At 34.8% G+C, this 26,658-nt stretch overlaps 1 protein-coding gene across 2 annotated transcripts; it reads left to right on the top strand.

The window, feature by feature from the left end:
- The first annotated feature begins 396 nt into the window (after positions 1–396).
- LOC140506980 (histone H4 transcription factor-like) lies at positions 397–26,658 on the top strand. Of its 2 annotated transcripts, XM_072614764.1 has the most exons (10): positions 397–533; positions 756–908; positions 6,938–7,161; positions 8,284–8,395; positions 13,332–13,484; positions 20,664–20,741; positions 21,507–21,627; positions 22,916–23,054; positions 23,626–23,741; positions 25,250–26,658. In XM_072614764.1, exons 2-10 carry the CDS (start codon positions 758–760, stop codon positions 25,587–25,589), a joined length of 1,434 nt encoding a protein of 477 aa, XP_072470865.1. In that variant the 5' UTR covers positions 397–533; positions 756–757; the 3' UTR covers positions 25,590–26,658. The 2 variants fall into 2 exon arrangements, with proteins under 2 accessions (XP_072470865.1, XP_072470866.1); XM_072614765.1 differs by lacking the exons at positions 397–533; positions 13,332–13,484 and having other exon boundaries at positions 562–908.

The raw sequence follows: 26,658 nt of genomic DNA on the forward strand, positions 1-26,658 counted from the left end.
CCATTGAATTTTTTTAAAAAAGGCATCCACCACCATTCTTTCTTGTTTCTTTATAATTCTTTCAAATATGTTCAGATTACTTTATAAAATTTCCATAGGACCAAAAATATATAAAGTACAGAAAAATATGTTTAGTGAAAATTTGACTAATGTGTTTTAAAAATCCAGGTTATCACACATTAATAACTCTCTAGACACACATCCAAGTGTCCCCTTTGGTCTAGATGACAGGGGAAAACCACTTTCCCCTAGAATATTTTAATAACTGTATAAGATGCCTGGCTTCCTTCTCCTTGACCTGAAGACTCCTCCCTCCTCCCCCTCCCCCTTCTCTTCTCTCCCCTCCCCCACCCCCTCAACCAGAGGAGGCGGGGCTTAAGCCCGAACGCTCGTTGACGTTGGCTGACGTTGACTGACGTTGACGTGCTTTGCTCGCTGCTCCTCCCCCTTCTTCCCTTCCTCTGCAGCTCGTGACGAGGGTGGCAGTCATCTCCTGCGTCTGAGCCCGAGCGTTTTCAAACGGGGTTCCCTAGGTTGAGGAGGGGTGCGGGGGGTGGGGGGGGGGCTCCTCCTTCAGAGCATCGGCCCCTGGGGGCGAAGGGGGGGGTAGTGAGGCCGGAGAGCCCCTCCCCCCTTGGCGGGCCTGGGCCTGTGGTACCCAACTCATAAATCTCCCCGGAAGTCTTGGAAAAAATCTCCCCGGAAGTCTTGGAAAAAATCAGAGCGCTCGGCTTATTTTTAAAAATCTTCCTCAGGCATGGCCCCGGGGAAGAAGGTAAAGCCTTCCGAGCTGGTCCTGCCTTGTGAATGGAATGACTGCACGTTCGTAGGAAAGGGCATGGAGGAATTTTGTAATCACGTGACCAGGCACTTGCGAGGACACCTCAGTGACTCACGGGAAAAATTAGGTAATAGGTTCAACGTAGGTCCCGCCCCCCCTCCCCGGTATAAATTGCTTTTTTTTTTTCTCGACCAAAAACTGGCAGAAATAGGCAAGGGTTAAAACCAGCTTATGGGCATAAAATAAATTGGGCCTGGTTGGGAGTAACATTTTGAAAATACTTGATTTCAGCTTTATTAGATAACTAGGTAAAGTTAGCATGGAGATCCTTGAATTGGCTGCTGTGTTGGCGCTTTAAAGCAAACAAAACCCGTGGCAGTGTATTTGCCAGCGTTTGGCATAATTTTTCTGGAGGCAGATGCTTTTTTATTAAGTCCTTAAGTTTCCTTTGATTCAGATGTTCTCCTACTTGGAATTTTTTTGAAACTTATTTTGATTTAAAATAATTAAAAGCTGTTAAAGCTTTGTGATTAAAGCTATTTCCAATTGCTTTGACACAGCAAAAGTACTTTGTCTGAAAGAGGAATGCACTGTTTTGACTCGTGGGGGTAGAGGAATTAAGATTTCTTTTAATTGAGTAGCCTTTATTTTTCAATGTTGTTAAAATTTGTGAGACCATCAATTTAAGGCTTTCACGCTAATTAGATTACTTTTGAAATTGTAGAATAAGACTTTATAAGCACTGATTTAGATGAAGAAGTTTACGTTTGTTGATTTAAAGAAGAGTCAAGTTCTTTTTTTTTGCATTTCAAGGGATAGTTTTGGATGCAAAAGAAATTCACTTAAGCTTTTTCCAACATTTGCTCAGTTTAAGGTATGGTCCTATGTCCTGCAGAAATTATAATACTTGAACATAGTTAATAAATATTTTTCATGTACTTATTAAGGACAGGGAGGGATTCATTGAGGGTCATGGAATGTACAAAAATAGATATGTGTAAAGTTGGCAGGAGTTTATAATTACTTGAGGTAAGACAAGTATAACTGAAAAAATAGCAATAGGAGAAATAATAATTAGGAATAGTGGAGTAAATGACACAGCATTACACTACCATAGCAACTGGATGACTCAGCCAATAATTGACAGAGAAGTGAGGGACAAAGCTGGAGTGACCCAGAATTTCTTTTATGAAAGGACGTAAGTGATGGGCTAGATCTTAAGTGATTATTAAAATCTGTATAAGATAAAGAGGTGGAAGAACATTGTTTCAGGAAGCAAGGACAGAAAAGTGTAAAATCAATCAAAAAGCATTTGTGCTTCTCTTTATTGTCCAGTATGTACCAAATACTGTACAAAACTATAGTTGCCAGTAAGCAAGTGGGACAAGGAGGTGTTTAGGGCATTAGTTAAAAAAAAAGTTTGGTGGTACCAGAGGGTTTATATGGAAAACTGATTATAAGGTCAGTGGAAGGTAGCTGGGCAGGTCCATGGGGCTGAGTTTGGACCTCATCTTGAAGATACTGAGTAACCTTTGAAGTTCTTTTTTGATAACTGGGTTAAATGATTGGAATGATGTTTTAGGATTGTTGATCTGGCAATGTTTATTAGTTACATTAGAAATGGTCTGATATGGAAGGCAATAAGGGTTTTGGAACAGTAAGCCTTTAAGTCCTTACTATGTTGGAGGCACTGTGCTAAGAGATACAAAGGCAAAAAAGACAATCCCTGCCCTTAAGGAGATCGCTATCTAATGGTTGGGGAGACAGCATGCAAACAAATATCTAAAAACCGGCTATATACAAATAAATAGGAAATAATCATCAGGGAATTAAGAGAGATTGGGAAAGCTTCCTGTAGAAGGTGAGATTTTAGCAAGGACTTGAGATAGCTAGGAAGCAGAGATGGGGAAGGAGAGCTTTTCAGTTCCATGCTGTCACCCCTGGGACACACTGAAAAAATCCTAGGAGCCCAGAGATGGAATGCCTTGTTTAGGGAACAACAAGGAGGCCACTGTCACTGGATAAAGGAGTATGGAAGGTTCAGGATGATTAGAAAGGTGAGTGGAAAGGACTGGGAGAGGAGGAAGTTAGGAAACATGAACATCAAGCAGAGGATGTTGTATTTGATCCTAGAGGTGACAGGGAGCCATTTCTGTATTGAGTAGGAAAAGGAGGGGGTGATAGGGTTAGATCTACACTTTAGGAAAATCACTGGTAGTGGGATGGAGAATGGACTAGCAGACTGACCAGCAGGCTACTATAGTAGTCCCAGCTTGTGGAGGTGAAGGCCTGCCCCACAGTGGTAAAAGGAACAGGACAGAAGCAGGGATATTGCAAGGTAAAGTGGACAGGTGTTGGTAATTGAATATGGAGGGTGACAGATAGTGAAGAGTCTACACCTAAGTTGGCAGCCTAGATGACTGGAAGGATGATGGTGCCCTTGACAGTGATAGGGAAGTTTGTAGGAGGGGCGGGTTTTGGTGAAAAGGTAAATTCTGTTTTAGGCACATCAAATTTAATATGGCCAAGGTCAGCAAAGTACGGTTAGGTCCGGATAAATAGAGTCAGGAGGGCCTCGATCCATATTCTGGCCCTGCCACTTTTATGACATTGGGCAAATCATTTAACCTCTTACGGCCTCAGTTTTCCTTATCTGTAAAGTGGATGATGGAAAAATATTATTTCTAAGAACCTTTTCAGTTCAAAGTCTGTGATTATTAGGTCAGGTAGGAGACTATTGAAGTAATCAGGCTTGAATTATAAAAAAACCAGTCCTTTTTTTTTTATGGTGACTATAGCTAGAGTATTGACCAAGGGACATGAAAAAAAGTCAAGAGAGATTTCAAAGAAAAGTGATGAAAATAAAGCAGTGAATCCTTGTCATTAACAGTTAAGTTAAACCTCATACTTAATCTCTGTGCATGTTACCTCCGATGAAAGGTAAGGTCTTTGAGAAGACAATTTCATTTTTGTCTTTGTATTCCCAGCACATATCATAGTACCTGGCACAGTACCTGGCACAGTACCTGGCACCTGATGCTTAAAGTATGTGGCTATTTGAATGTTACTGTAGAATTTCATGGTGAGGAAAATTGAGTTAAAAAAAATGGTACAGTTGCACAGGGTCATTCAGGTTATTACTAACGGAGCTATCATTAAAGTCTCATTATTGAGTCAGCCACTCTAATTGTGATTTTAAAGATCCCCAAATTACCTAGTATTTTAAAGTGTTGATCCAGAGTAGTTGGTTGTTTGCAAAGGAAATGGGGAGAGGTAAAAAATGAAGATTAATTAAGGGGAAAAAAAGAAATGGATCAGAAAATAACTGAATGTAGTTTTGTGAGGTGGCAAAAGAAAAACTAATTTAGCTCAACCTGTTATTAGTATTTCTTTATATTTCCAGTACATTCTATCACGCTTTTTATGAGCATTGAAAAAAACTTTCGACTGAACTAAATAATTGAAGTACTAAGCAAACACAACTGTATTTTAAAATAAATTATGCCTATATGAAAATCATAGTTTGATACCATAGTATGGGTACTGGAGAACATCAAATTCAACTCTCTTGTTTTTAGTGGGAACAAATTAAGTGATTTATTTAAGGAAAAATTAGTATCTGAATTCTTGAAGAACTGACCACTCTTCTGAAATCCCATGACTTCAAAGAGATTTTTCCACTGCTGTCTTGGAATTATGACAATTGAAATTGTTTTTTTGGGAATCATGCCATCATGATTTGTAATGCCATTATGACAATAACCAATATAGGCAATAAACAACAAAAAGTGAATGTGGGAACCTTTTGTCTAATAATGAAAATGCGTAAGGGTACATTGTCCTTTTTCTCAAGGAACTTACAATGGGGGTAACAAGATGTGTATAAATATGATACAAAATAGAGTGTGATGGTTCGTGAAAGGTATAACATGGTATATTTTTGAGGAACTGAAATTATTTGACTGGAGTGTTCAGGAAAGGTTATGTAGAAGCAACATGAGCTTTGTAAAATAAAATTTCATTTTGGTAGAGATAAAGGAATTGCTGGGGATAAGGTAATTTGAAGAAGAAAGTACTAAGTACTCAGAGGGATCATGGAAATTGGGAAGTCTGGAGAACAATTTGTTTTGGGGGAAGAGGATATTTTTCTACTTGGGACGTGTTGAGATGTCTACAGGACATCCAGGTGAAGGTGTTCAACAGGCAATGGATAATAAAGGAGAAAGATTAAAATAGGATAGGTAACTGGGGAACATTTGAATGAGGTTAATAATTGTAACAATGGGAAGCTGGTAAAATCACTAAGAGAAGACAGCTTAAGAGAGAGCTAGGGTGAATAATCAAGATAAGGGGAACAGAGAACAGATAGTCATCCAGGAAAGAATTGAGAATGCTGGTAGCAGAACAGCAGGAGAGGGCAAAGTCAAGTAAGCCAGAGGAGGAAAGAGTAGAGTGCAGTAGGTTTCAGAGAGATCAAGGAGGAAGGACAAAGGAAAGACTTTGGGATTTAGCAATTGAGATGTCATTTGGAAAGAGAAATTTCATTCAAGTGGTAGTGTCACGCAGATTGCAAGGGACTGAGAAGCGAACATGTTGTGGGCAATTGAAGGCAAAGAGTGTAGTCTTTCCCCCCTAGGAGTTGGGCAGTAAAAGTGAGGGGAGAGATAAGGCATAGTTGCTTGAAGGAATGGTCCAGTCATGTGAAAACTTTATTCTGTTTCCCACACTGCTTAGAGTCAAGGTAATCTTTTTCACTGGGAAAAATTGTCTAAAATACATGTTCCAAAAGGCTGTGACTTCAGCATAATGTTAACCCAGTAAGGATGCTCTATATTGCAAGAGGTTTGAAAAGTGCTGAATCTGCCCCTTTCCTGCTCTGTTGGAGGTACAGAGGAATCATAAAGGAAATTGACTAGTGCTCTCATGAAAGTATAGGAAATAAAAGCCATTTCTTTATACGTACGGGGAATGTGTGATGCCTGCTTCAGTTCCTTTGTGTTTCCTTGCCATTTAAGTAAATGCCTTCTGCTTTTGAAGGCTTGAGTTCTGCTATTGAATGGATGATCACCTAAGCAGTACTTTCAACCTCGGTGTAACTAAGAGAGGTGTTTCATCAGGATAAGATAAATCTGAACAGGTTTGTAGGCAAGGGAGGAGAGAAAGAGACTGATGACCAATGTGTTGATCTTCGAGAGAAAATGGGTAAAAATGGGATTGTCTATATAGATAGAGAGTTTGGTCTTGGCAAAGAGAAGGGGTTACTTCTTCCTCAGAGCCTGGAATAAAGGAGGGGAGAATTGGTAAAGATATTAAATGGAGTTTTGACATGTGGAATAGGAAAGACAGGTATCTCCATTTTCTTAGCGAATTGTAAAATGAGATCATATGCTGAGAGAGTTATGGAGGTAACAACCCATAGGGCTTGATAAGAGAAAGGTTTGGAACAGCTGCTGTAAGTAGTAGTATGAAGAGTCAATAGTACATAATAACAAAACAATTATGATTGTAAGTCTTATGATTCACCATATTTTAATATTAAGATGAAAAGGTGACCATGTAGTGAAGATGGAGACGCCTGTGGTCATAATTGATGTTTTGCTTATATGAAGTAAGTATATAAAGGGGACTGACAAATATGAAAGAGATGATTTGTGATTCCAGACCCAAAACAGTACCTAATAAGATGTGCCTAAACTTTTACCTCAGATAAAAGCAGTTGAAAATAAAATTACTAAAATATGCATGGCCTCCAAAAAAGGAAACACAGGTAGGTGAAACAATTTGCTTAAGGTTTCATAAGATAACTACAGAACCAGAACTAGAACTTGTGTCTTGGCTTTTAGTTCATTGTACTTTGCACAACACCAGGTAAACAGTACTAAGAATTTGTTGAATATCAATTTGAATTATATATTTTTCCTTATTTAAGAAAAAGGGGCTAAACCTTGAGACACTAAAAAAAAAGTTTTATATTTGATGAGATGAAGATGCTAAAGTACCAGTGTAGAAGTTTATTGCTAACAAATGATAGAATTAAAACAACCACATTAATACCTCTAATAAATATCAAAAATGTAAATTATATATGATCAAATACTGTCCTATGAAATCTGCATTTTACATTTGTGGAATTTCTTGTCTTCGCTTTGTATTTAGAACAGTATGAGTGTCTTTGGAGAAGTTGTGAGTTTTGTGCCATTGGTCCCAATGAATTGATAATCCATGTGAATTTCCATAGCTATCACACTAAACTGAAGTACTTAGGCTCTCAAATAAGAGCGTCCCACCAAGATTTGCCAGAATGTTCACAAAGTAATCACAGCCAAAATATGGTACCAGAGATTACAGACACTTTTGTTTGCTGTTGGGAGCATTGTGATGTAAGTAAAGCAGTTGTCATGGTAATCCTTTTTTCTTTTTCTGTTTTCTTTTTGCTATTTCTCCCTTCTGGGAAAGGTTTAATTGTAGAATAGATAAATGTGTTTTACTTTAATTTGCCAACAGTATTCTGTTATATTACAAATAGCTTTCTAAATGGACATACAAAATATTTTACCAGATTTACTACACATACATATTAATCCCTCCACTTCACAGTCCTAGTCATAATTGAAAGGGTGATCTTGAGTTCTTTGCTGGCAAGACACAAGCTTTGCCTAGTCCTATTAAATTGGAAAAGCTTCTAATTAAAGACTCAATGACAGACTGTAGCTATTGATTTAGGACCCCTATTTGGTTAAATTTGAAGAAGCTCTTTGCCAGATTTGCCAAAGAATGATGCTGTAGTTATTCTCAAAATCCAAATGCTGATTTGCAGAGAGGTTTTCATTTATATTGGAAATAAAAATCCATACTGATGGAACTATGGATTCTTGAACTATTATGTGTGTATATATACACATATTTTTTCATATAAATTACATAGCAAAATTGTTTGGAATATTTCCATTTGTTGGCAGGGGAGATGAGAGTTTTATGAGTATTCTATATATTTTTTTAAAATTGTAAAAGTTTTTATGACCATGTATTCTCAGATATTGAAATATCTGCAACTTCTTACAGAAGAAAACAGGTAATTTCTGTCAAGCATTACCTAAGCAAAAAAATGAGAGAATATTTGTAAATATTAGACATTTTTGCTATTGATAATTTTTAAGCACTATTTTAGAAAAAATAGATGGTTTGTATATTAGTAAGGAAGTGAGAAGTTTTTATAGTCACCAGTTTAATATGTTTTTAGTATTTAACGTCCATTTAGTAAATATCTCAAAGAGCCTTTTCTCCAAAATTTCAATAGAAACAAGATAGTCTGTATCCTTATTAATTTTTTAGTTTTCAACCCAGGAAAAATGCTAAATAGTAATATTTAATATAGAATGATACCATGATAGGCAGTACTGACCTTATTTAATCCCTTCTGTCAGAATTTGCCTTGTTATCCTCCTTTGTGCCATTTTTCTTCTATTTGCATGAATGAATTAATATTTATGCAATGTTTTCAGATGACTATCAATAACCCAGAGTGGTTTTATCAACATGTTACCATGCATGCTTACTGTGCTGAAAAAGAAAATGTCTTAAACAATAAAAAAGCCATCTTCTGTCGCTGGAAAGGTAACATGCAGACTTTTTTTAACCAAAATGTTCCTATTGTTTCTTTATGTAGATTAGTGTAGTGTGAATGATTGCTTATTTATATGAATGTGCCACATGACCTGAAAATACTAAGTTTGGAGGAAACCTTAAGAAGGTATGTAGCCCAGAGGAGAGGGACCTTCTGTTTATTTAGACCCAGAAAATATTATTGCGATAATATTGACCAAATCCACTGCCCACAGTGTCAGCAACTATTTACAATATGGATGTCAGATTCTAACGCTATTCTTCTGCCTGCTTTGGCAGGAAGACTTATAGTAGCCTGCCTGGGTCTGTTTGTTGATCCCTGATTGGCAAACCCCAAGGTGGAATGTTCCTCTGAAATTTTGGGTGGGAGTTAGAGATTAGAACAATATAAGTGATGCAGCTGTGAAGGAGGCTTTTCCATGGCTTCTCAGAAATCAGCACATAATCTTCCCTGCCCAAAAAGCTATTTTCCTGTTCTACTTCTAATTGGTCTCCCAGCATCAGACCTCTTCCTAATCTAATCCATCCTATGTACTGATGCCACAGGAATTTTTCTTAATTGTAGCTCTAACCATGTCACTGTGCCCTGATACAGTAAGTTTGGTAGTTTCCTATTTCCTGTAGAATAAATTTTAAAACTCTTGTGTTTAGCTTTTAAAGTCCTACAAAGCCTTGTCCCAATTCAGCTTTTCCAGTGTCATTGGCTATCACTTCCCCTCCCATACTTTGAAGTACAGCCAAGTTGAGCTTTTCTGTGTTCTTACACATGCAAAATCCCATCTCTTATCTTTACATCTTTGCACTAGCCCTCATGGTTGTCCACTCTTTCCTCAACTCTTTGTAGAATTCTTTTCTTTCAAGATGCAGCTCAAAACTGTCATCTAGATGTCTTTCCTGATCCCTTTCAGTTGCTTGTGCTCTCCCCAAACAACCTGGTGTTTGACTACTTTGTTAATATTTACCTATGTGTATGTGTATATAAGTAAAAACATACATATATGTATATATAATATGTATATGTATGTGTGTGTGCTTGTTGTCTTCCCCATTAGAATATAAGTTCCTTTTAGGTAGGTATTAATTCATCTATTATAGATGTATCCTCAGTGTTTAACATATCTAGCACATGATAAGTGATTGACAAATACTTGACTGATTAGATTTTTTATTGTCCATCACCAAGGTAGGTTATGAATCCAGGTCTCCTGACTCAAGATCTAGTACTCTTACCTTTTACACAGCTGCCTTGACAACTTCACAATAAAGAAAAAATGAGTACATTTCCTTATATACCTTTCTCAGTTAAAATGGAAATCAGCCAGATATTCCCATATATGTGTGTATGTATGTATGTATGTGTGCATATATACACACGTGTATATGTATTGTCAACTATTACTGAGTTCCTTCTAAGAAAGACAAGCAAAGTTAGGCTGCATGTGCATGTTTATTTTTCTCAAAGCTTAAGGAATATGCATATAAAGATATACATGGGAGTTCATTGTGGAAAACGAGTCCAAGGACAGATAGATAAAGGGGACCTTATATCTTCAGAGTAATTCCCTGTCACCCCTCTCTCCCTTCCTGGCTCAGGATGCCTATGTCAGCCAAAATTACAGCCTCCATATGTGCTAACCATAATATGAGAAAGGAAGGAGAGCACAAGCAGAACAGAGCAGAACATGTATCCATAAAATGCCAAAATAAGAAAAAGTGACAGTCTTCAAGATGGCATCCAGTTCAAGTGTCCTGTCCTGGACAGTCACAAACAGAAGAGTGCTCTTGATCTGTCTTGTAGTTGCTGACACAGGAAGGGGAATTTTGGGTTCACTCAGAGAGCAAAGCAAAGCATGTCTGTCATGCCAGAGCATGCATTATGGTAGGTTAAGTTCAGAGTGAGCCAAAATGTCTTTCTCCTGATCGGGCAATTCAGATTTTAGACCTTTCTCAAGTTTTGGGGATTCAAAATGGTTTGGGGAGGGTTTTTTCCCTTGCTCTGAGAGATACATATGTGTGTGTGTGTATTTATATAAAAACAGCCTTTAAGATATTTAAAAATTAGTGTTGCCTTTTATAATTTCTTCTTTTTGGTAAAGATTTCTATTCTTTTTGCTTTTCAGTTATTTCAAATATTTTCGCCCCTTAAGTATTTTCTAATTCAAAATATTATTTGGATTATAGATCATCATACTGGAAACAGTATTTCAGGAAAAGGCTGATCAGTGCTAAGTGTAATTGAAAGGTTACTTCACAGTTGTAGTAAATTATCCATGCTGGGATTCCAGCAGTTAAACATTCAATTCTCTTTTCTTAGAAGCTGTGTGCCATTGAACACTATATTTCAAAGTGTACATAAACAAGACCTGACAAATTGCTAATTATTTCGCAACTACTGTTTTACCTTTCTTGCTGGCAAAGCATTACTATGATTTTGGAACTATTATGATAGATATGAGAAACTAATATTGTAGACATCATATATCAGGATATATATCAAGGTATTTGATAAAATCTCTTGATACTCATGAACAAGATGAAAATATGAACTAAATAATAGTGCTGTTAAATGGATTCAGTATCAAATAGCAGCTCAGTTAATACTGGGAGAAACTTATTAGCAATAAAGAATGCCTAAAGCTGTGCCATTAGCCAGTTTTGTACAATTCCGTTCAAAGTTTTTACCAGTATCTTGAATAAAGTAATGAATGGTATGCTTATGTGGAAGAAAGATAGAGATTGGACTTATGATTTCATTAATTCGGGGAACTTCCAGACGAACAAATTGTCAACCAATGCAGGTGGTCGCTTTATCTGTAATTTATAACATGATACAGTTTAACAGGAAGAAATTTGTAATCTTGAACTTGGGTTAAAAAAGTCAGCTATAAGTTGAGGACTGGAAAGGTATGCGTAGCTGAGGGAAACAGTTCATGTGGGGAAAAAAAACTAATAGTTTTCATGAATAGCAAACCCAATATAAGTCAACATCATAAGAAAGTAAAAAAATAATGCTAATCTGTTATTTAACTGCATAAATAAAATTCTCCAGAAAAAGAGGAAATGGATGTCAAACACTGAACTAGGTTAAGAACCCAGGTCTCCTGACTCCAGATCTAGCCCTCTTATCTTTTACACAGTCCTGCCTTGACAACTTCACAGTAAAGAAAATCTGTTATGTTCTCTTTTGGTTAAAATACCTCTAAAGTATTGTGTTCATATTTGTCCACAACATTTTAGAAGAGACAGTGATAAACCAGAGCTTATAAAAATTTGTGTGAGGATGGTGAGGCAACTTGGAACAATGGTGCTTAGAATGAGGGAAACATAATAACTGTCTTAAAATCTTTGAAGGGCTTTCATGTGGAAGAAGTACTAGATTTGTATTACTTAACCCCAGAGAGTAGATCTGAGAACACTAAGTGAAAGTTGCTGAAAGGCAGATTTTAGCTCAAGATAACTAGAGTTAACACTATTAACTAGTTATAGTGGGACTAGTTGTAATGGGACTCCTCTGGAGGTAGTTAGTTCTCTGTCACTGGAAGTCTTTTAACTGAGTCAGAGTGACCAGTTATCAGGGGACATTGTAGATGAGAGGCCTACTCCTGGTGGCGGTTAGTCCAAGTAACCTTCAAAGTCATTTTCAACTCCAAGAGTCTCTGAATGACACAATGGAGGACTTCTTTGAGGTTTGCTTCCATAAACTGCCATGGTTGTGCCTCACTTCACTATATACTAGGTAAATTCAAAACAGCATATTGAAATGAGGTTATGTCAGCCAGACTTAGATATATGCAGATATGTTGAATAAAGTGCAAACTAGGAAGAGATATTGCCTGGCTGAGAAAACCTGTAGAAAGAACTTTGATGCTGAACAATAAGAATCACTGTACAGTAATTTATAATGTATAATAATTGTACAGTAATGTATAAAAATTCCTGCCTACTTATGTAATCTGATGTATACTATGTTATGCTATTATATGTATTATTTTTTTAAAAAATCAGAATATTGATAACAATGAAGTCTCAATTTGCTTTGAACCTTAATTCTTTTTAGTAATACTTCTACAGAAATAACATAATATTTGCAGTTTTTAATTTGTGTAGTTTTGTTTTTATTTTTGCTGCTAGATGGCGCCATTGATATAGTGCAGGGCCTGGCTAGAGTCAGGAAGACTGGAGTTCAAATCCAGCTTCTGACACTTACTAGCTGTTTCACTCTGGGCAAGTCACTTAACCCTGTTTGTTTTAATTTCCTCGTCACTAAAATGGGCTGGAGAAGGAAATGACAAACCACTCTTGTATCTTTGCCCAGAAAACCCCAAATGGGATCACAGTCAGTCACAAGTAAAACAACTTTACAACAATGTTGTACTGTTGTGTTTCTATTGAGTTCTTCTCTTTGATGGCTATCATTTTTTTAATTTAATAGCTCACTTTAAAATTCCTGTTTTGTCCATGAAGATACTATTTACCTTCAAGCTCTTGGTTTATCCGTCAACTTTTGAGCATATATTTCATTATATAGGTGATGAAAGTGTTAAATATTGTTAAGCTCTATGTACATATTTGAAGTGGCTTTTCTTGGACACCTATTCCCTCTCCCTTTAAATTCTGAAGATTGTTTTGGTTTGACTTTTTTTAATAGCGTGAAATAAGTATAACAGGCCAGTTCATTAAAAGCTTGACATAAGTAGCTTTTCATTATGTTATATAACTTTTAATTCACATTTTAAAAGGTATATGTAGATAGAAGTATGCTGTATTTATTTTTTTCTCTATAAAACACTGTAGTTGTTCTCATTAAGTATAACTAAAGCTAATATTTCCTTTTCTACTTTATAAGTACTTCATTAACACTTAAGAAAACATTGTTTAGTTTATGATTGATATTTTTCTATTAACCAAATATGGCATCTATTTTTAGATTGTGATGGCACATGTAAGAGTCGGCACAAATTAAGAGAGCACTTAAGAACACATACTCAAGAAAAAGTAGTGGCCTGTCCCTCTTGTGGAGGGATGTTCTCCAACAATACCAAGTTTTTTGATCATGCAAAACGACAGATTTCAGAGGACAGTAAGTAGATTTGGTATCCCTATTCCTCCCCACCCCTCACCCTCCAACCATCTGTAACAGAATTCCCTGTGCTTGGGTTACGTATGAGGACATTTTGGGACATTAAGCATTTTTCTTTTGGTTGAATCTGTTGATTTCATCAGTATAGAGATCTCTCAGTGAGGAACTTCCTCTACCAGTGCAGATTATTAACTTCTCTGCAATTTACAATTCTAGGAAGTTGCCTAGGGGGCTGAAGGGCTAGATATCTTGTCCAGGTTCATATGACTAGTATCTTAGGCAAATTTGACCACAGGTCTTTTGACTTGTTAGCCAAGTTCTCCATTCACAATACAGTGCTTCCTTTCCATTCTCAGTTTGTCCTGCCAATAAAATAAAACAGTATTTTCAATTGATTCTTCTGAAACTATGATAAGTCCGAACTGAAGAAAGTTTCCATGTTTAATACTTTATAATTTTGCAAGATGTATTGGGAATAATGATAATCTCCAAGTCTGGAAGATCTGGGGTTAAGTCTTTCTTCTGACATATGCTAGCTATATGCCTCTTGGGAAAGTCACTTAGCCTTTCAGTGGCTTAGGTAACTCGGTAAGACCCAAATTTCAGCAAAGGTTTCAGTTGGCATTGGCAGAGGAAGTTACTTACAGGGAGTTGGCTATGCTGAAGAATAGGTTTAGTCCAAAAATTAAATAAGCGACCTTGAGTTGGTGTAATGTGAATTATACCAGACCCATAGCAGACATCTGATAATTACTTATTTAGGATTTTTCATAAATTATAATCATTTTCACAAGGAAGTGAAGAATCCCCACTAATATTGAAATGTAGCTCAGGAGTCTGTCAAATCAGTCAATCAGCAGGCATTAAGCACCAGATGTTTATGATATGCTAGGCATTGGTGTTAAAAAAAAAAAAATGAAATGAAGCAGTTAACTGCCCTTAATGAGTTTATAGTCAATGGGAGGGGAGTATAATACACATACATATAGGAAATAGAAAAATATGCTAAGTAATTGGGGCAAAGGAAAATGGTATTTTGGAGATAAGGAAAGGCTAAGAGGTGGTACTTGAGCTCAACTTTGAAGAGAGCTAGATGGGCACTTCTCTAAGAAGATTTCAGTATATTTGTAGCTCTATGCATATTATGCTATTTTTTAGTTTAAGAACCTGGAAGAAATTTAACAGATTTTGTTTTGTAGTAGAAACCTTATTTTTAGAATATGTAAAAAAAAAATGGAAATACAATAAAAGAGAGATTCTTATTGCCTTTAAATGTTTCCTATTTTACGGAGACCTAGCACAAGGCAAGTGCTCACACAGAGGTCAGAAGGGGAAGTACAAGCACACTCTCAAGGTCTCACTGAAGAACTTTAAAAGCAATTGTGAGATATGTGAGACATGGGAAATGCTGGCACAGGGAGTCCAGCATGGTGTGCCTACATCAAAGAAGGTGCTGTGTCCTGTGAGCAAAACAGAACTGCAGTCGCGCAAAGGAAACGTGAGATGTACAAATCTGGACAGCTCTATATCAAATGTTCAAACTGTGCCAACCTGTGGTGGTCTTTGGAGCTCATGTTGGACGCTGTATCTTGACTGCAGCATCCTGATGTCACCGGTGATCCTTGAGTACAAAGGATGAGCAACAACATTGCCTTTAAATTTTGCCTTGCTTATTATATTACTTCCATATTTATCTCTCCTATAGATCTAGAAATACTTGGAAAATGGAGTGATTTTTTAAAAAAAACCATCTCAAAGAACCTCCACAAAAGTTACGCTCTGATAAGTTGTAGTAGTCTGAAGGTTATATTGGATGCTTGGATACTGTGCCAAGTGATCACAAGCTCTTCCAGATTCTAATGACCTGGAAAAGTGTCATAGTTTATACTGTTGATAGACTTTGTATGCTGTTCTAGCTAAGTGTGGAGAGATTCATTATTCTTTGGGAATAGAATAGAATGGGAATAGAAAATGGACAGATTTGAGCTAGACAGTAGTTCAATGAGATGGATTTGGAATTGATTGAAAGTCCCAACTCAAAATAGAATCCATCAATTGATAGTTACAAGTCATTCAATCGGTTGGTAAACATTTATTGCCTGCTATGTGCTGGACGCTAAATACCAATACTAAGCACTGAGGATAAAAAAGGCAAAAGATAATTCCTTTCCTCAAGGAACTCACAGTCTAATGGGGGAGACAACATACAAACATGCATGCAAAGCAAGTTATGTACAGGATAAATAGTAAATAAGAGGAAAGGGACTAGAATTAAGAGGAGTTTGAGAAGGCTTGCAGTAAAATTGGCTTTATAGTCGGAACTTAAAGGAAGCCAGGGAGGTGAGTCAGCAAAGCAAGGGGGAGAGCATTCCAGGTATGGGAGACTGCCAGAGAAAAGGGAAGGAGGTTTTCAGAGGAGGGATCCCTGTGTGTTTGCCCTGCCCTATTAACATTTGGATAAATAACTTATATGATGTCATAAATTGCATAATTTTCTAACTTGAAGATGACTGAAAGCTAGGCCATATGGGTAACACTTAATGACAGAGACAGAATCCAAAAAGATGTAACCTGGCTCCAGGCCATCTTTCCACAATTGTTGCATTTTTACCTCTCCTTGTCCTTTTCCCTCCCCCTCTCTCTGCTGCACTCTCCTTTTCAGTCAAACTGCCCTACTTGTTGCCGCTATAAATGGCAGTCCTTTATGTAGCCCATCACCAATTCTGTGTGTGTGTGTGTGTGTGTGTGTGTGTGTGTAGCATTGTTAGCACCTAGCACAACACCTGGCATATAGACACGAAATTAATATGTAACCCTGGCTACAAGCCTAGATCATTTGGATAAGACACTCCTTATTAACAGAATGATGAATTGACTGGTGTGCTCCTGAATAATAATTACACCAAGTCATTAGATGTAAGATTAGATGTACCTTGAGAGTAGGGACTATCTTTTGCCTCTTTGTATTCCTAGGGCTTAGCACCAGTGTCTGACACATAGTAGGTGCTTAATAAATGTTTGTTGATTAATAGTTAGCATTTATATAGTACCTACTACTTTTTGTCAGAAACAGTGCTGAACACTTTATCCTTACAACAACCCTGGGAGATAGGTTCTGTTATTATCCCTATGTTTCAATTGTGAAAACTGAGGCAAATAAAGATTAATTGATTTGCCCAGGGTCATACAGCCATTAAGTGTATTTTTCTCCTTCCTACTTCCTCTCTCTCTCCCCCTCTTAGTGAAGAATATATTCAAATAAAATAAATTCCCATATTATGTATGTCATAAAATATATCATTCTGCACCCTGAGTATCACCTTTTCTAAGTGTCATCGATCCATGATTGAATCATGGTCAGTCACTGCATTGATCTTTTATGGTTGTTTGTCTTTACATTGTCAGTGTAGAAATTTTCTTTCTAGTTCTGCCCACTTCACATTGTAACAGTTCATAAATGTCTTCTCATGTTTTTTTTGAAAAACCTTCCTTTCATCATTTGTTGAAGTACAATAATATTCTATTGTATCCATATGCATTATGTCAATATTCATCCTTTTTCAACATAGCAACCTTGCATATACTTAGAGTAAGCTGTTAAATCTGTCTCATCTTTTCTTCAAGCTGAACACCCCCAGTTTTTTTCAACTGATAACTCAAATGTAATTGATTCAAGGTCCTTCACCTTTTTAATTGCTCTCCTCTGGATGGTCTCCAGGTTATCAATGATATTTTGAAACTGTGGTGCCCAGAAGTATGTAAACATAATATTCCAGATGAAATGGGATCAGTAAAAGGGATTACTGATATCCCTATTCCTGGAAACAGTGACTCCCAAAGTAGCTCAAGATCTGTTTAGCTTCCCCCCCCACTCCAAAATTTATTTAGCCATTCCCCAGTTGATGGGTATCTCCCCTTAATTTGCAACATTTTGCAACTAAAAAGAACTGTCATAAACATTTTTGTAATTATGGACCCTTTTTTCCTTTGATCTCTTTGGCATGTATAAGCCAAGTAGAGGTATCACCTGGTCCAGGGTTTGCGCAGTTTAGTGACTGTTGGGGCGTAGTACAAAATTGCTTTGTAGACCAATTCAGAACACCAACAGGGCATTAATTTAGTGCCTGTTTTCCTGCAACCATCATATTTATCATGTTTCCTTTTTTTAACTTTGCCAATTTGTTGGGTGTGAGATGTAAATTTAGAGTTGTTTTAATTTGCGTTTCTCTAGTTACTAGTTGATTTGGAGCATTTTTTAAAATAACTTTTGATATATTAGATGTCTTCCTCAGAAAACTGCCTCTTCTCATCCTTTTACCATTTACAGAAAGACTCTTTTGTTTATGCATTGGAATCAGCTCATTGCATGTTTTGGAATATGTAATACCTTAGAAAACTTTATAACAGAAACTTTCCCCAAAGATTTTTCCTAATTACCTATATTCCTTCTAATTTTAGCTGCATTTGTTTTGTCTGTGTAAAAACTTTTTAATTTTAAGTAATGGAAACTGTCTGTTTTACCTTTTTATCCTTTTTTTGGATAATGAACTCTTATCAGATCTAAGGATCTGATAATTTCTTCTTTGCTCCTTTAATTTGTTTATATCCCTTTATGTTTATATTATGTATCCACATTAGTATATTATGTGAGATATTTACTTAGTTGCAGTTTTCATGACAGCTTCTTTAATATAGTAAGCTCTTACCCAAATATTTGGGATCTTTGGATTTTTAGAACAGTAAGTTGCTGTATTTGTTTGCTTTTGTACCTAATTTGTTCCACTAATCCTCATTATTTCTTCACAATATCAAATTATTTTTATGATTACTGCTATGAAGTATAGTTTGAGATCTGATACTTCAATGCCCTCTCCTTCCCACTTTTATTTTTTCCTTGAGATCAGTCCTGAACTCTTGTTCCTCTAGGTAAATTTTGTTTTTGTTTTGCTAGCTTTATAAAGTTGGTGTTTTGATTAATATGGTACAAATAAATTAATTTAGGTAGTATTATCATTTTGTTATATTTCCTTTGTCTACCCATAAGTAATATTTCTCTAGTCCTTTAAGTCTCTTTATTTCTGTAAAGTATTTTGTAGTTTGTTGTATTCAGACAGTTCCTATGTGTGTTATGGTGTAGGTATTTTAAATCCTACAGTTGTTTCAAGTGGAATTTTTCTATATCTTCCTGCTAGGTTTTAGTGATAAATATATAGAAATACTGAAAATTTATGTGGATTTATTTTGTATACTGCTACTTTGCTGAAGTTATTACTTCATATAATTGATTTTCTAGGCTAATCTAAACCATCATATCAGCAAAAAGCAGTATTTTTTTCCCTCTCTACCTAAACCTATTCCTTCACTTTCTCTTTTTTGTCTTATTAACATAACGTATTTCTAACAGTTACATCAAATAGCACCCTTACTTCATCGCTAATCTTATTGGAAAAGCCTCTAGTTTAATCCCATTACATACAATAGTGGCTCTTGGTTTTTGGTAGATTCTACTTGTCATGAAAAAGGAAGGTCCATGTATTCCTGTTTCATGTATATGTGCATGCACACATACGTGCTTGTTTTAAAAGGAAATAGGTGTTTATTTTGTAAAAAGTATTTTTCCCTGAATCTCTTGGTACAACTGTGATTTTGATTGTTTTTATTAATGTAATCTATTGGTAGTTTTCCTAATATTGAACCAATCCCACATTCCTGTTATTAATCCATCCTGATCAAAGACTGTAATCTTTTTTTATGTTACTGTCACCTTCTTGCTAATTTTAAGTTTATTAAGGAGCTTGGTCTATAGTTTTCTTTTTCTATGTTGACTCTCCCTGGCTTAGGTATCAAGACCACATCTGTATTATAGAAGGAATTTGATGTAGGATCCCTTTTTCCTATTTTGACACACTTTTTTTCAATATTGGAATTAATTTTTCTTTGAATGTTTGATAGAATTCATTTATAAATTCGTCATTTCTTCAGGTTTTTTTCTTTCCTTTGGAGATGTATTTGTGGCTTGTTCAATTATTTTTTATGAGGTTGGATTATTTAAATTCTCTTCTATTAATTTGGGCATTTTTATTTTCATAATTATTCATTTCATTTAAGTTATTGGGTTTTTTGGGGGGAGTTTGTTGGGTAAAATACCTTTTATTAATGTCTTTTATTCTCCCTTTTCAATTTTTAGACTATTGACAAAAGATTTAACTGTTAGTACTATGTATAAGAGCTTTGTTTAAGGGACTGAATTAAAATATTACTGAAATAATGACCTGCTTCCATATTAACTTTCACTCCATAAATGAAACCAAAAGGAATGAAGAAGCTTCAGATCCCTCAGGAGGCAAATAATTAGTAGAATTAGCTTCACCAGTATCCAAAGGCGACAACAACCTGGCACATGGTAGACACCTAATAAATGTTTGTTGATTGATGGGTTGTTTGAAATATGGTTTTATGGGACACCTGAAGTCTAGATGCTACCCGACTCTAAAGATCCCCTGCTATTGGCATAGGGTCTTCAGTCATATTGAATATATTTTCCAGATAACCCTCAAGAATTATGAATCCAAATATCTCCTCAGGTAGTACTTTTTGACCCGTGGACAGTAACTATATAGCTACTTGATTCTTCTATGTTTGAAAGTTATGAGGTCTCCTCTGATTGTTGGGAACCAGATTCTTTGCTTCTATATATATGGCCTCTAACTAAGAACAGAGAGGCCCGTTGTTTATCTGGGACCGACCATGTAGTTGCTGAGGTTTCAACAGTAAAATGTACTGTGGGCAGAACATAATTTTTAGATATTAACATTCCAGAAATAAAATGTTTTTCCTAGAAGGAAAAGTGGCAGGAATTAGGACTAACATGTATAGTGTTTTGAGGGTTTTCCAGGTTTTCAGTTTTTAATTTCAGAATTAATTTTTATATTCTTGGATATAAAATTGATTTTTGTTTGCAAATATAAAGTATTGATTACCAATAAAAAAGAATCAAGTGGAAACATCTACAAAAATGTTCATATTTGTTTATTTAATGTTAGAACATTTATTAAATTATTCATTTTGTAGTAAATTATTCTTTATATGAAGGCATGCTATTTTTATTTTGGCATTATTTTGTTTTCCTGACAAAAATGTTCTTAAAATGTTGAACTGGTGAATTTATGTGTCTTTCAGAACAAATATTTATATGTCAGTATTGTAGCAAACATTTTGCCAGTGAGAGACTTCTGCGGGATCATGTTAGAATACATGGTAAGTCAAACATTTTAATTCTTCCTACAAAATTGTTATGCCTAGTCACAGTTTGTTTTTTTACTTAATCTTTTTTAATTAACAAAGATATATTCTCTTTCCCTCTTACCTTTCCTAGTGAAAAGGAAAAGAAAACCTGTGTAACTAGTGTGCATAACCATGCACTGGCCATATAAAAAAAATACATGTGTTTTGCATCCTGAATGCCATCAGATTTTAAATCTGTATATACAAGTATATTTCATTTTACATAATAAATTTACCTCTTAAAAAGTGTTAAAATTGGATTTATGTAATTTAGACTATCTTTAATGTGTTGTGATAACCAATTATTCAGAGGAAACTCATACTAATTTCAAAAATGAAATATATTCATTGTCTTGTTGTAAATTTGGATTTTTGTATATTGAATTTTCTTGAAGTGAGGCTTTAAGAAGTGTAAATACATTTTTTAGAAGAAGTTGAAAATTATTATTAAGGGATATTTGTTGAACATAATTACTTTATTTTTTGTTTTAATGATATTCTATTTTCTTATCACAATCATTTCTAAATATATTCCTCTCTCCTCTACTTCAGTTATCCTTTGTGACAAAAAAAATACAGAAAAAAATTTTAATTTTAGAATATTAGAAATTATACTACTGAAAACAATAGGAATATAACAATATAGGGATAGTTTACTAGAGGATTTTTTGAATTAGTAAAAAAATCTTGAAAAAAAACAATTTTATTGTCTCAGATTTTATATTCATTTATTTTTAGTCAGCCATCTTAACTGTCCGCTTTGTGATATGGTATGTACAAATTTTTCATCTCTGAAAACACATATCAGATTCCGACACTGTGATGAACGTCCTTTCCTTTGTGATTTCTGTGATAGCAGGTGAGAACCAAGGACAGGATAGCAAAACAAACTAGTAGAAATAATTTAGTTTTGGTAATGAAGCACTTAACTTGGTTCTTTTTAAAGCTTTTTTGTAAGTTTCCAAATATATACAGTTATCCCCTCCATATCAAGGGGGATAGGGCTACGGAGCCCCATTGGAAAAATCCGCGTAAAATTTTTTAGCCCTCCCTTTGTACCAGAAAAGATGTCTGAATTTTTTTTTCTTTTATGGGGTATTTACAGTACAATTTGGGTTAAGTATTTGGTTAAGTATTTGGTCATAGACTCTGTGTTGTCTGCTGGCCTTCTCTGTCATGTATAACTTCTGCAAAACTCCCAAAAAATTACCATTTAATTTCTTACTCCAACATGTGATATATTGAAACCAGGATGGGGAAAGTTGCGATATGGAAGGGATAACTATGTGTTTGTGTATGCATGTATGACACATACATGTGCATATATATGCATGTATATACGCAAACATGTCTGTCAACAGACATGTACGTGTATACATACATACATCTATTTAAAATAAATATATGATAAATACTCTGTATATAGATAAAATGTTTTAAATATCTCAAAAGATAAATGAGTAACAGTTTTATGTAAAAGAATCACTGAAAAATATAAATTATTAAATATAGAAAGGAGAACAACTGACCCTGGAATCCAAAAAGCAACACATATCATTATACCTTATTAAATCACTGTTTTCATCTAGACACCTTTAATGGAATACTTTCTGTCAGGGACCTGGGATGCAACATTCTACTCTCAAAAGCTCTCCCTTTTTTTTTTTGGTAAGGCTTTCACTGAGTTTCATCTGGATATGGTTAGTTCTGTAACATTGTTTATTTTCAAAAATGGTAAAAGGCTTAATTTATTTGAAAAGATGTAAGAAGTTTGGATCTGGTGTTAAGGGCAGAGAAGTAGTGGGTCATTATTCTTTATTCATGTTCTGAATCACCTTGGTCATTCACTTCTCAGAAGTATACCAAACTTTTATACATAGTCAGTAGGCAGAAAGAAAGCAACATATTCAGATACAAATGAGAATGATTCTGTAAAAATAACTTTGAATTTTTCCATATACCTGTCCTGGATATACATGGAAACACTAGATGTATACTGTAATTGAGTCATTTTCTTACAAATAAATGTGGATTTTCTACCAGGCATTGTAATAATACTCTAAGTTTATATAAGCATTAAATTATAAAATGATGATTCTCATAAAAATTGCATATTAACTAATACTTCTTTTTATCTGAATTCTAAGCTTCAAGAACGCATATGATCTACGTAAACACATTGAAACGCACAATGATTCATCGGCTTACTGTTGTGATGTGAGGGGGTGTGATTTCACTGCTCGTACCTTACAAACATTTAGACAGCATTACAAAAGAGTGCATGAAGTAAGTAAATAAAAGCAAAAGCTTTGGTTCTGTTTTTTTTTTTTTTTAACAAAAGTCATCTTTGCCCTTTTGTGTCTCAAGATCTCTAAGTTATATATGCCTATGACAAAGGAAAGGACATTTCATAAAATATTTTCCCTATAGATTTAAAAAAAAATTTTTAGCATTAAAAACCACGAACTTGTCAAATGTTTTATGTCTTTGCTAAGATGGCTGCAAAGAGAATCAGCCACACATGGTGGATAGGGAGATTGATTCTGAGTAAAGAAGAACTGGGTTCAAGTTCTACCTCTAACACATACTAGCTATTCTGGGCAAGTCACTTAACATCTCGGTGACCCAGGCAATTCTTGTGACTATAAATTATAAGGCCAGTACTGGCTGTGAACTTTGTGTTATTATAAAATTAGTATGTATGGTGAATAAGTGGGAAAAGGAGACATTTTACTTAAGACAAACACCAAAAAAAGTTTATGTTGTGACAATAATTGAGGCTTCCCAATTATAAATCCTACCTTTTAAAAACAAGTCTTATTTTTCTTTCATTTTGTTACAATTTCTTCATTTGCAGAGTAATGGCACCATAAAGTACAAATGCCATATCTGTCAGAAGTGCTTTTCCTGGTGCTACACTTTGACTTTACACCTCCGCAAGATGCATCAGCTCAGTTGCCGTTCTCGCTTCAGGTGCTCATTTTGAGTTTTTCATAAGCTTATTCTTTTGTTGAAATAAATTTTAATTTACATTTTTTGTTTTTACGTAACTCAAAGTTCTCAAAATATTTCTTTCTTCCCCTCTTTTAATGAAGCATTAAAAAGTGGGGGGGGAGGGAGGAATTTTCAGTAAAACCAACCAACATCAGAAATGTCTGACATATTCAGTGTTTCACACCCATAGCCCCTCACCTCTGCAAAGGAGGAAATAGATCTCTTCTTTAGTATGGAGCTCGGTTATTGTAATTCTACAGAATTCAGTTTTGATTGCTTTGTTCTTGTTCTTCCTATTTACATTGCTGTAGTCATGTGTATTGTTTTCCTGTTGCTACTTTATTCATTCTGCATTAGCTCCTATGACTCCCCATGCAGATAAATAACTATACCTTATTTTTTTTACATTGTAATATTCCATTCATGTACTGTAATTTGTTCAGTGAGTCCCCAATCAAGGGGCATTAACTTTATTTTTAGTTCATTTTCGTTATATAAAAAATGCTGTTAGTAATATTTTAGTGTATATAAGTCCTTTACAGTGGCATTCAGTTTATTCTTTCCAATTGAAATAAGAATTCTACCACAGATTCAACTAATAAAGCCTTTTGAAGACATAGAAAGTAATTATGCTTTAGTGTTCATTTGATTAGATAGCATTTCCAGTACAAATATAGATTATATGAGTATGTTTATAGATTTGGATATACTCATATCTATTTATAAATAAATATCTAGATCTGTATAATTATATAGATCTAGATATGCAAAAGACTTAATGGTTTGCATTAGGGAAGAATACCTAACTATTAAATTCTAGTTCCTGTCTACTCTTCAGATGCCTTTGGCCTTGATTATACCTAGTGTCATAGATCTAGAGCTAGAAGGAACTTCAGAACTCCTGTACTCCAACTGCCTCATTTTACAGATGAGGTAAACTGGACAGAGAATGTCTGAAAATCACACATAGCAAGTAGCCGAATTCAGGGCTCTGTGTACTGCATCTTACTCTTAAAAATGGTTTCCACTACAAATGTAAATTCATATTGAGGAATATTATTGATCCAACAGTGGCCAGTGATTATAGCAAAGAAGAACACTTTAAAAAATGCTGCTTATTTACATTTTTTATTTTTAAAGCTAATTTGTTCCAATAATACTTTTTACTTTGATTATATCTATTAGTTAACAGTGTTTGGCTCTTGATTATGCTATATGTATGGAAAATCCAACATTTGAAATACCATTTATTAAATTAACAAATATATATTGTTCATTTATTATGAGAAAGGCACTAAGATAGGACTTCTTATTCAATGGTTAGTTTGGGGAATAGAAATAAAAATAAACAATTCATGAATTTACTAAATTTTCCCTTAAGGATATTGGTTCTATACTCCTTGTCATTTTATTAGTCATTATAATAATAAGGACACATAAATATATGTTTATTAGATTCTTTGCATTCTCATATATTCTGTTTTTAGGTACAAAGAAAATGAAGATGGTTACTGGACTTTGAATATAGATAATTTGAAAACTGCTGTGGAATTAAGTTATGATTTTGTTTGCAAGAAGCCTCCCCAAAAGAGCTCTGGAAGCCAAAACTATACTAGAATTAATAGCAATGCTTCCTCCAAAGGATTTTCCACAGTATTGCATCCTTCACAGTTTCAGCCACTTTCGGGATCTCCAGTAGAAAAATCTTTTTCAGTAGTGGATACATCATTAAAAGAGTCTGTATATTATGAACTTCAGAGTGTTCCACTCTCATTTGAAAATCCTCCAAATGAATTTAATGAAACTGTGGCACTAAATGTAAAATGAAAAAAAAAAAAGATACAAGTCTTTATTGTTGAAATAGCTATATAGAAATATTAAAATGTTTCTTGATTTTTAGAAAGGACTATTTAATAATCATTTTTATGACAACATTGGATGAGGTGCTGCCAGATATAAGAAATTCAGTGCAAAAAATTAGACACTTTTCATCAGTAAGCAGAAATTCCAAGCTTTTTAAAAAAAGACATAAAGTATTAAGGAGGAAGGAGGGTTGGAAGTTTTCTTGGTCTGTTCTCTAACTCTTTTCTTTTTTTTCATACTAACCTCACAAATTTGCAAAGGTGGGGTTTGGGGGTGGGGAGTAAAGGAGCAAGTTGGTAGAGATCTATACCAGTTAATCTTAGACAAGTACGTTCAGAAGTAATTTTAATAAGGTTACTGGCCTTTAAATTCTTTGTAAATGTCACCATAGTTTATTGAAAGGGTTAAATTTATTTCCTTAAGAAATTAACTTCAAGGTATTAGCTACTTTAAATGGCAGAAATTGATTTATTATGTTAAAAAGGAATATAAACTATTCTGGCTTACAGGAGAGTTTGAAATGTTTAAATATGTGCAAACATTACTAGTAAAATATTACTCAATCATACTGCAGTATTCAGAAAGTATGATTTTTCAGTACAGAGCTACTATGGTCAAAATACATGCTTTGGAAAAATTCCTGTAGATTAATTTATACCATTATATATAGTGACCTTAAATGCCCTTCTTTTAGACATTTGTCTATGTGTGAGTCCATTTGAAGTTTAGGACAAAATGGACATAAGTTACATAGATGGGCAACTTTTAAGTATAATAAAATGGAAGTCTGGTCGTATTTTGTGTTTCAATGTACTTTTTGACATAAAAATAAAGGATTTTTCAAATGTAATCTTTAATCACTATGTATTTCTAATAAGGTAGGTAGTGTAAAATTATACCTAACTCAAGATGAACACAAGTTCTACTTGTAGTTTGTTAAAAATGTGGAATGCCATCGCTATTCATTTTTCTCTTGCTAATATTGTCACTTTTTAAAAATATTGTTGAAAGTAATAAAGTTGCTTTTAAAATA

Source organism: Notamacropus eugenii, chromosome 5, assembly GCF_028372415.1.
Source record: "Notamacropus eugenii isolate mMacEug1 chromosome 5, mMacEug1.pri_v2, whole genome shotgun sequence".
Lineage (NCBI taxonomy): Eukaryota > Metazoa > Chordata > Mammalia > Diprotodontia > Macropodidae > Notamacropus > Notamacropus eugenii.